Source organism: Artibeus jamaicensis, unplaced genomic scaffold (assembly GCF_021234435.1).
Source record: "Artibeus jamaicensis isolate MK-2021 breed Jamaican fruit bat unplaced genomic scaffold, CSHL_Jam_final contig_233, whole genome shotgun sequence".
Taxonomy (NCBI): domain Eukaryota; kingdom Metazoa; phylum Chordata; class Mammalia; order Chiroptera; family Phyllostomidae; genus Artibeus; species Artibeus jamaicensis.
The window spans coordinates 21,774,628-21,786,213 of NW_026521486.1; the positions used below are offsets into that span (position 1 = coordinate 21,774,628).

The 11,586-nt window shown below is 42.9% G+C and overlaps 1 protein-coding gene across 1 annotated transcript in view; it reads right to left on the reverse strand.

The window, feature by feature from the left end:
* Positions 1-8,316, reverse strand: part of LPCAT3 (lysophosphatidylcholine acyltransferase 3) — a 35,684-nt gene extending 27,368 nt beyond the window's left edge. The window contains exon 1 of the mRNA XM_037167787.2: positions 8,067-8,316. Within this exon, the coding sequence (XP_037023682.2) occupies positions 8,067-8,217 (151 nt within the window). The 5' untranslated portion in view covers positions 8,218-8,316. The remainder of the gene's footprint in view (positions 1-8,066) is intronic.
* Positions 8,317-11,586: the final 3,270 nt, after the last annotated feature.

The window sequence follows — 11,586 nt, forward strand, 5'->3', positions numbered from 1 at the left end:
GCTCAGTTGGGTGTTGTCCTGCAAAGTGACAGGTTGTAGTCCGATTCCTGGTCAGGGCATGGGCCGGGGTGTGGGTTTGGTCCCTGGTTGGGGTGTGTATTAGAGGCACCTGATCAATGCTGCTCTCCATCTCCTTCTCCCTCCATCCCCCTCTCTCTAAAAATAAATAAATAGCCCTGGCTGGTGTGGCTCAGTGGATTGAGTGATTTGGCCTGTGCACCAAAGGGTCCCAGGTTTGACTCCCAGTCAGGGCACATGCCTGGGTTGCAGGGCAGGCCCTCAGTAGGGGCTGGGCAAGTGAGAGTCAACCACACACTGATGTTTCTCTCCCTCTCTCACAATATATGTTAGCAAATGGGAAAAACTAAGCTATAAAGAACCTGAGAGCATTTTGTTTTTTCTAAAGATCACAAGATACAATGACATTCCAAAAAGTTTAAGGTACTATTAAGATACAAAGTTTTACAAAACAAGTACTTGAAGAAACAGTCATGTGGCACTTAATGACAGGGATGCGTTCTGAAAAATACATTATTATGCAGTTTCGTCACTGGGCGAACATCACTTGCACGAACCTAGACAGTATAGCTTATTGCTCCCAGGCTACAGCCCTGCACAACATGCCACCGCACAAAACAACACATGATTTAAATCAAGCACAAGAGAAAACAATACAATCAAGAGACATGGTAAACACAAGAGTATCAGGTGGCTGCCTGTGTTACCCAACATACTGTTTTACAGAAAACTTTTTATAAGTAGAAAAAGTACACTCTAAAATAATAACAAGTATAATATAGTAAATGCATAAACCAGTAACACGGTTGTATATTACCAAGACCAAGTATCATGTACTGAACCTAACTATACATGCTGTACTTTTTATGACTGGCAAGGTAGGAGGTTTGTTTACACTAGCACCGCCACAGACACAGGAGTAATGTTACGATGGCTACAACACATTAGGAATTTTTCAGCTCCATTATAATCTTACGAGATCACCAGCGTCCTAGATGCAGTCCGTCTTGACTGACACGCTGCTATGCAGCGTGTGACTGTGCGCTACACCAGTGACCCTCAAACTCCAGGGCAATCGGTATAACCTGGAAGCCTTGTTAAAACAGATCCCTGGGTCTCATCCTCAGAGTTTCTCATTCAGTAGGTCTGGGGTGGACTTGAGAATCTGTATTTCTAACAAATTCCTAGGAGATGTTGATGCTACTGGTCCTAAGACCACGCTTTGAGTTTCCTCGGAAAAGAAGGAAATGAATACTTATTGAGGGAAGGGAGAGAACAATTATTTAAAACTAGATTGGGTCAGGCCCGGTCAACAGTTTATAGAGTTTATCTCATTTAGTCCTCATGGCATCCCAATGAGCAATGAAATGCTTCTCAAACTTTCCCAGGGCAGAGAATGAACATATTTGCACAAAGAATGCGTTCTCTAGAAATAAGAAATTTCTTTGATGACTATATTATTTTTTAAAAATCACATAAATTTTGCATCTTGTTTCATAATATTGCTGCTTGTTATAAAGAAATATAATTATTTTTTATATATTTTTAAAGATTTTATTTATTTATCTTTAGAGGGGAATGGAAGGAGAGAGGGGGAGAAACATCAGTGTGTGGTTGCCTTTCATGCATCCCCTGCTGGGAACTGGCCTGCAGGGAACCAGCCTGCAACCCAGGCATGTGCCCTGACTGGGAATCGAACCTCGATTGCCTGGTTTGAAGGCCCGCACTCAATCCACTGAGCTACACCAGCCAGGGCAAGAAATATAATTTTTAAATTATTTTTAACTCTTGACCTCAATTTTTTAGTAAGTTTGGCCTTTGGGAACATTTAAGAAATGAACAGATGAAGTTTAGTAATTACCTATGGTGAAACAGGTAGTAATATTTAATCCAGAATTTGCAACTAGGACTGCAGGTCTCTAAGGGCAATGCACCTTCCTCTACTGCTACTTTATTGCTCTAGCCAAAATGGACTATTTGCTGTTCCTCCGATGAGTCTCACTTTCCCTGATCCTCACATATATGCTCATTATTCTCCGCAGCTGTAAAGCTCCCCTTTTTTATCTCTACCTTACCAGAATCTTCCATTCTCTCTAAGGTCCAGCTGAAATGCTGTTTTCTTTTTAAAGACCAAATCCCATGTTTAAAGTCTGTTGGACTGAACACCTCCAGTGAGTTCCCCTGGCTGCCCAGGCAGATTTAATGTCAGTGGGTATGTAATTATTTTTGTTAAATTAGCTTATGCATATAATCTCATGGGCCTTAATTCACACATGCCTGTGCAAGGAAAAGACTCTACTGACATTAAAGTTAAACCAGCACTCGAAACACAACATTCTGTGCAATGTAAGATACTGTAGTGTAGATAATTAGAAAAATATATTTAAAAAAATCCTCAGCCCTGACTGGTGTGGCTGAATTGGTTGGGCGCCCTCTCGAAAAGTGAAAGGTTGAGGGTTCAGTCCCTAGTTGGGGCGAGTACTAGAGGCAACCGATTGGTTCTTCTCCCTCTCTTTCTCCCTCCCTTCCCCCTCTCCAAAAATAAATACTTTATAATGCCATTGCAATGCCACCTGAAGAAAGCTTTTGGCACTGAAAAGATGGATTTAGTTCTGAAGGGTCAGACCTGACTGGTTCAAAGGGATCTAAATTGTAGGACCTCCTTCAATTTAAAGGTTGATGACCACAGTGAGGCTAATTCTGAACCTCTGAGGAATGGATCCTTACTCCCAAGTATACTTTTTGATCACTCTACCAGCCATGCCACAGGCATGACCAAAGCTAGAGAACACATGTACTAAGCAGGGTGGCCATCTGCTCTATTTGGCCACCTCCAGCTCTGGAAGCTGAGAGGTACCTCATGTGCTGATTACATCTTGGTTGAACCACACAGAGTGAAACGATAAAAGGATATCAAGGGCATTTATCTTTTCCACCCCCGCATGCTCCTCACAAACTGCAGTAGGTAAAAAGCAAGGACTCCAGAGTTGGGTAGAAATGGGTGTGACCTCAGGCAGGAGAGAAAACAGTACTGTCATTATCGGTAACTGACAGGTCTAGGTGGAATATTATCGAGCACTTCTAACAAAGTCTGGCATGTAGCAAATCCTTGATGAATGTCAGCCACTGTTATCAACAAGTGGAAGCAACATACTCCAACATGAAGTAGGTTCTATTCTCTCCTATAAGCTTTTCGATGGCATTTCATTCCCTCCCAGATTCAATTATGATACCAATATGGACTCCTAAAACTGTATCTTTAGCTCAACTTCTTTCCTGAGCTTATAGTGGCTTTGCAACAGGTCCCTGGTTGGGGGCATAGAGGAGGCAGCTACACAGTTTCTCTCCTTCTTTCTCCTTCCCTTCCCTTTTTTTTTTTTTTTTTAAGATTTTATTTATTTTTAGAGAAAGGGGAAGGGAGGGAGAAAGAGGGGGAGAGAAACATCAATATATCCATTGGTTGCCTCTCACACGCCCGGAGTGATACCCAGGGTTTAATGGGGGACCTGGCCCACAACCCAGGCATGTGCCCGGACTGGGAATTGAACTGGCATCCTTTCTGTTCTTAGGCTGGCACACAATCCACTGAGCCACACCAGCCAGGGCTTAAACTACTTCTTTATCCTCCTTTTAATCAGTTGCCAAGTTATTCATTTACACATTGACTTTTTCAACAAGTATTTATTATGCCTCGTCCATAAACCAGGTACAGGTATACTGTGGCAAACAAAATTTACATTGTTTCTATCCTCATCTAGTAATACATAACTACAAATTAGAATGGATACTTGTGAGGAAATTTCAGTAAGTATGAGGAAGTACAAGGAACATACTTTAAAATACAGAGTGTCAAGAAAGAACTTTCTGAGGAAGTGACAATTTGAACTGAGACCTGAGAGATGAAAAGGAATCTGTCAGATGAAGAACAAGAACATTCCAGGCAGTGGGATGAGCAGATATGAAGGCCCAGAGGTAGGAAAGGGCTTAATGTCTTTTCTGAGAAACTGGAAAAAAAAAAAAAAGGCCATGAGGCTAAAAGGTTGTGAACTTGCTTGAGATGAGGCTGGAGCAGTGGGCGGGGGCTTACAAGTCATGCCTGAGAGCCCCTGCAGGGTTCTGAGCAGCAGGGGCACAGCATCGGACCACTCTGGCCGTTTTTGGAGAATGGACTGGAGGGGCCAGAACACAACTGGAGACCAGTCAGGAGGCTACTTGGGTGGTTCTGGTGACAGATGGTCAGTGGCTGTGGTGACAGAGAAAACGGGATGTATTTGAGACACCGTTTGGAGGTAGTTTTGATTGGACTTGGTGACTTGGGTGTGGGGAGATGACAAGGCTGATTCTTGGGTTTCTGGCATGAGGACTGTGTAGGCGGGAACCTACCTTTCAGAAGATTCTTTACTCCAGAAATACCTCACATGAGATCCCTCCTTTCCCCTCTGGGTGCAACCCCCTTGCTTCCAAGTCACTAGAACTACTTAGATTATGTTCCCTCTCATTAGATTTCCTACCTCTTGTCTATGTCCATCCACTTCAGATTACCCTTCACGGTGTTATCTTTCTAATACAGCTTTGGTCACATTATTTCCCTTTCAAATATTTCCAATGGCTTCCCATCATCTTCTTAATTAAGTACAAACTCCTTACCTTGGCTTTCCAGGCTGCATAACCTACCTTTCCAGTCTTATTTTCCACCACTTTTCTATGTAAGTCCTGAGTTGGTCAAACTGGACTACTTACTGCTCCTCGAAAGTGTCACCACGCATGAGTACGTCACTGCTCTCACTCACACTGTTCCTTCCGTCTTATCATAACAATCTGCTGAAACTTCATTCACCGTTCAAAGTTCATTAAAGGTCCCATTTTTAAATTGCACAAAGCGTAGTAATTCTCTTATGGCCCCCAGACAGCTGCCTTTTATTGTGGTTATTAGAGTACTTATCTCACACCCGTTCCCGACCCACTAGTAGACTACAAAGCACCTGGGAGTACACGGCTCTATTACTCATACTGCGCTATGGCCCTTGCCCTTGCAGGGCCACACATAGGGCTTTACTCACTGTAGGTACATTTTATTGAATTTATTTGGAACAATTCATGTTATTATGCTAAGGAGTGATGAGACTCAGGTTGTTGGAAAATAGATGTTTTCCAGGAGCATTTGGCAGCACCAGGGCTCACAGCAGAATTCATCTTCCACCAAACTCCCTGCAATCACACACAAGACCCCCCTACACACACACACTCTAGCAGAGTCTTCTGGCCATTCACAATGCAGCAGTCCTCATGAGCCCACTCTTCCCTTGAAATACTGAATATTAAAAATTATAGCCTCTAACTTGGAATTTTTCAAGCTACTAGTTGTAACCCACTAATGGTTCATGAAATCAATTAGTGGGTCATAAACAATACTAAAAATAAAACAAAAATAGCTAAACACACTGCCTACGGTAAGGAGAAGTAGTGTTTTCTGAAACTTTTTGTTTAAAATACCTGTCTACACATATGTATGCACTGGGTCATAATGTAAAACATATTTCTTACCACCAGTCCCAGTCAAAAAGCTTCAAAAGCTCGTTCTTTAGTGTTCTGCAGCCCCCCCGCCCCAGCCCCTACCTGCCCAGAGCAGCACACAGAATCCAAGCAGGGAGAGTAAGATGCTAAGGACAGACCATTCACACCTTAAAATGTGAATGTCTGATACACCTGGCTCTTCCTTCAGGGTATGTGCATTTAGGTACTTTTAACTCAAATTAATATTGAAGTAGATGAAAGTGAACCAGAAATAATTTTGTTCTACAGGTCTTCTTGGTATCTATAGCAAAGATTTCCTTCAGTATCCTGATTCCCCAAGAGAGCTGGGTTTAGGAACTCCATTGCTGAAAGGTGTTGGTTTCTAGATCACCATACACAAATGACAATATGAAACAGATTTACAACCAGAATGCACTTCGTCTTCCATGCATACGTCAGGGTTATCAATTTATGTTTGCATGTATATTTAACTATTCCTAAAAAACCCACAATCCTCCATATCCAGGTGGAAAAGCTATGCCTGATATGAGGCAACGTGAAGCCCTAAGTTGATCTAAAAATGAGAAATACTATGAGTCCCTGAAAGCAGTGGCACATGTGAGATAGGAAGGGCAAGTATGGGAAATGGTAGAGTGGGCAAGGGGGCACAAGAGGGGAGCATACACAGAAAGCAATTTCCCAGTCAGCTGTATGCCCCCTGACAGTACACAGCAGTTATCCATTAGTGCTGCACAGGTAGTATTTTACTGGCAGCACAAAAAGGATGAATTCCAAGTCCTAATTCCAGCCCTGGCTCCATTCAACAAGCTGACCCTTATAATTAGTTGCTATTTGTGTTACATTCTCAGTTTATAGTTGAGAAATCAACAGTGAGCTTCCTAACTAATGTAAATACTCCGAATTGTTAATCACAAGCCCAACAAAAAAATGGGTCAGAAACAAAGTTGAAGGAATGGGAAGTTAAAAGCTAGGGTGGTGCAAAGAACCCTAGTGGGGGAGGCGATAAATTTCGGTTAGGTCTGGGTGACTGAGGAAGTCACACAGCCTAAGGTCCCTTCCCCTTCTAACATTTTACAATTCTACAAGGAACAGAACAGGCAACCTATACTTGGAAGAAAGGAAGATCATCTTGGTTTGATACACAACAGGCAAATAGCAATGATATAAGCAATGGCTGTTTAAATATAAATTAATGCCTCTCCCATTATCTTGATCCGGTTAACAACACTCTTAGGTGATATTGTATGTCACTGTCTCTACTGACACCTGGATAAATTCCAAACTTCTTGTGGGTATTTAAGACATTCCACAACTGGCCAACTTTATCTCAAACTTCTTACTGTTCAGTTCTCCCGCCCTCTGTTCTGTCGCAGTTCCATTTGCTTAATTCTTCCCCACCCCTACTCTCCTACCTAAAGTACCATAGCCTTCATAAAATCTTCCAACTACTCAAATAGTTATATCTCAGTTCTTGACCTTTGAATTCCTACAGCAGTTTACAGAAATCCTATCAGGTAGGCATTCTTGTTTTCAAGCCATATTTAAGAAAACTGGGGTCCAGAGAGGTTAAGTGCCTTGCCCAGGGTCTCAGTTTCTAAGCAGCATGCTGCTTCCACATTAAAAATAAAATAAAATAAAATAAAAACAAAAACCATGGAGGAAGGAGGCAGTAAAGAGCCTATAAACCATTTATAACACAGCTTGTTGTGACACAAATTCACACACACCACACCCTTTGAACCATACAGGTAATGAACACTTAGGGTAGCACTGATGGTTTATAAGGGGGTTGTCCGTCCTGTTTCCCAAACACAGCATTAAAAGGATTTTCAGTGTAAACGACAGGTGGGTGCTTAAGACAGAAAAAAAAAAAAAAAAGCCATATGGTAGAAGAATAAAATATTAGAGATGGGACAGAAAAGAGGTGAAAGTATAATATAAGCTGATAATGCACAGAGACTCAATATAGGGCTGCAGAGGCCCATGGGGCTAAAATACTTTTAAGTTGGGAGTCTATGCTCCCTAATATGCTCGTCCAGTAAGAAGGACGCCTGCGAGGACTGATACAGGGGTAGACAAAAGTAGGTTTACAGTTGGTCGTATGGAAAATAATACAATAATTAATAAATAACAACTGTTTCGCATACTCACTACTTTTGCCCACCCCTGTGTTAATAACAGGAGTGCACATGGCCAAAGAGTAGAACTCAAGAGAGACAAATAAGGTCAGGTCATGGGGACTGGGGCAGATCACAGCATGTTTTGAGGAGGGTGGTGGCGCCAAATAAAGCATATAGTAGGGGTGGAAGAGAAGGCGAAAAGGTGAAGAGGTTCAGAGGTCACAGCACGCCCAGACTCGAGATAAGACTTGTCTTTCAATAGCTGGATGGTGTGTTTTAGGATTCACACCCGCACCCCACAAAGCCCTCCTGTCTGGCACTGGGAAGAGGGGGTCACGTCCCCATGCCTTGAGGACTCCGAGAAAAGGCGGAAGGAGGCACGAGGGTCCTTACCCAGGAAGATGGAGATGATCAGCCGCAGCGCCTGTTCTGACGCGCCCAGGGACGTCGCCAACTTGTTAAGGCTCAGGTCCTCGAAACCCCACCGCAGCACCCTTGCCAGCTCTGCCTCCGTTCCCACGTGCCCCTCAGCAGCGGACGCCATCTTAGCTCCGGTGGCCCCCAGGGACCCCCCCAACTCCTTGCGCCCCGAATGTGGGCACAACACTGTAGCTTGACCCCCAATTCCGGCCCGGAGCCCGCCCACGGCGTGCGCATTGGCTGCAGACCCGCCCAGTGGCTCCAGGCGCTCCCGATTATTGGCCGGTCGTATTAGGGGGCGGGGCCTAACGCAGCAAGGTAGGCAGAGGGTGGGGCGGAACGTTCGTGTTGCAAAGGTGACTCCAGCCGAGAATAAACGAGGGGCTGCCAGGGGGGGCGGGGCCTGGAACCGGGAACTAGAGTTGTGATTGGAAAAGTCTAAAACCTTGGGCAAGGTGATTGTACAACTGGGACCTAATTGTTTAGGGGAGGAGTCGATGAGGGCAAATGTCCGGCTGGCTCGTGCGCTGCCTTCCCATTGGCTGAGAAGGAGCAGGCGAGAGTCGGGGCGGGAGGGGGTGTCCTTCCCCAGACCGCGAGGTTACCCTCGGTCGCCCGCGCACCGGGGTTACTGGGGCATGTAACGGAGAGGGCGGGAAATCCTCCGGCGGCTTCGCGAGCGCCTCCTAACGGTATCGCTGGGACGTTCTCAAACCGTTAGACCAGCCATCTGCACTCCCAAAGCTTCTCCGGGGAGCATAGCTCCCTAGAACGCTGTTTGCCTGCTGCTTTTATTTCATACACCCCCTTCGATGTAATTTCCTATATTAAAACGTTACTTTCCCCTGAGAGGCAATGAAATTAAGATACATCGATTTAATCATGATCATTTTCATTAAAAGTTAAACCACTTCTGTCACTACTACAGGTTTATGATAAAAATTCAAGCAGTAGAGGAATTTATAAAACAAACTGAAAGTCCTTTCCCACCCTGCTTCTCATCCTTACTTCCTGCAGGTAATCACTGTTCACAGTACACTAACAAAGAGTTGGCAACGGTGTGGAGGAAGGGGGAACCCTTGTGTGCTGTTAGTGGGAAGGCAGTTTGGGGCAGCCACTGTGGGAAGCAGTGTGGAGTTACATCAAAAAATTAAAACTGAAATAGGCTTATGACACAGTGGTTCCGCTTCTGGGAATATATCTGAAGAAACCTGAACCACCAATTAAAAATATATATATATACATCCCTGTATTCACTGCAATGTTATTTATAATAGCCAAGATTTGGAAACTGCCCAAGTGTCCATCAGTAGATGAGTGAATGAAAGAGCTGTGGTATATTTACACAGTGGAATACTACTGGGCCATAAAAAAGAAGGAAATCTTAGCCTTTGTGACAGTATAGATGGCCCTGGAGAGCATTGTTATGTGAAATAAACTAGTCAGAGGAAGACAAATACCATATAATTTCACACACATATGGAATCTAATGAACAAAATAAACAAAATAGAAACAGATTCATAGAGAACAGACTGAAAGATGTCAGAGGAAAAAGGATCGCAGGGCTGGGTGAAAAAGGTAAAGGGAGTGAGTGAAAACAAAACACAATGAAAACAAAAACAACTCATGGACACAGACAAGAGTATGGAAATTACCAGAAGAAAAGAGGGGTTGGGGGGAGGTAGAAAAGGGTAAAAGTGGGGTAAACAGTGATGAAGGGAGACTTGACTTGGGGTAATGAATACACTATAATACAATTATACAATACAATAATTCTATAATACAAATAAAGTATTATAGATTGTACACCCCAAACCTATATAATTGTATTAGCCAATGTCTCCCCAATAATCAATAAAAACTTTAAAAAAGATTACACTAACAAAGATCTTTTGGTCACTTAGCATGTGCCAGGAACTGGGCTGGGCTCTTGGGGGATATAATGAAGAGCCCAAAGCTGTGATGTGGGAAAAATGCACAGTCACACAATAGCGTTAATGTGGTGTAATTGCAAGTGAAGGTAAGTGCTTTGAAGGAAAGAAACACAGTTCTATGAGAGTATGTAACAGAGGGACATGAAGAGTTTTTGTAATAAGTAATTTACGGAGCATTCTTGTACAGCTACAGCTTATACTTCTATAGCATTTTTGCATCTAATAAATCACTTTTCCATATTACTGCACTTACTTTAAGTGAGAAACAGGATATTTATTATTCTGATGTCCTCTTATAGACACAGAGCCTTGGAGAAACTAAGTCACTCCCTAAATTCTTTTCCCAGTAAGTATTAGAGACAGAATTTAAATCCAAGTCTGTAAACTTTCACCTCCCTCTCCTTTTTTGTTGGCAAAATTTTTAAAAATATATAAAATATTCAGAAAAGTAGAGAATAATATAACTTGCCCCAGGTAAAGAAACAAACAACGCAGCCCTGGCACGGTAACTCAGGTGGATAGAGCACCATCATCCCAATACACCAAAGTCGTGAGTTTGATCTCCAGCCAGGGCACATAAAAGGATCAACCTGTGAATGCATAAATAAGTGGAACAACAATTTGATGCTTCTCTTTCTCTTTCCCTTCCTCTCTCTTTCCAAAAATCAGTGAATAAAAAAAAAACACACATATACAGTTGAAGAGCCTGGTATATCCCTCCCGCATGACATTTTCTCCTTCCCTTCCCAAAGGTCACCATTTTGCTGACTTTGTATTTATCAATCCTATGCCCACTTTTATACTTTACATACTATGTACATCTAGAAACGTATATAGTGTTGCATTCTTTTAAACTTTATATTAATGATAATTGTAAGTGTATCATTTTGCAACTTGTTTTTATGCTTAACATCTTTCTTGAGATGCAGTGTATTCATGTTTTTCCAAGTAGTCCTAACCCATTCATTTTAACTGTGATATAACATCCCATTGTATGGTTATACCACAATTAATTTTTCATGATCATGTTGAGGAATACTTGAATCATTTTCTATTTATTTAGTATTTATTTTATTGCAAATATTGCTTCAATAGTTATTGTCATTTATGCAACAGTGAGAGTTTCTCTAGCGCTGTGACTCCAAAGGTCTTCTTAAAAAAACTGGCAGTATGAGAAACACATTGCTATCCAGTGTGCGCACACATTCATACACTAGACAACCAACACATACACTGCTCACATGGACGTGTACCACACGCTGCTGTACTGTGTGTGCGTTCTCTGATAACTTCTGTTCTATAGGACAGGGGAGTCTTTTGTTCTGATGAGGCAGCTCTGGGGCAGGTGCTCCTGGATGGGGGCTGTTCACCGGAAAGACCAAGCCGTGATTGGAAGCTTGGGATTTGCAGCCTTGTCCCCCATTTCTGCAGAAGAGAGCGGGCTGAAGATGGAGTTAATGATCGATCATGTCTATGTGATGAAGTCTCCATAAAAATCTCAATGGTATGGGGAGTGGAGAGCTCCCAGCTGGTGAACGTGTGGAGGTGCTGGGAGAGT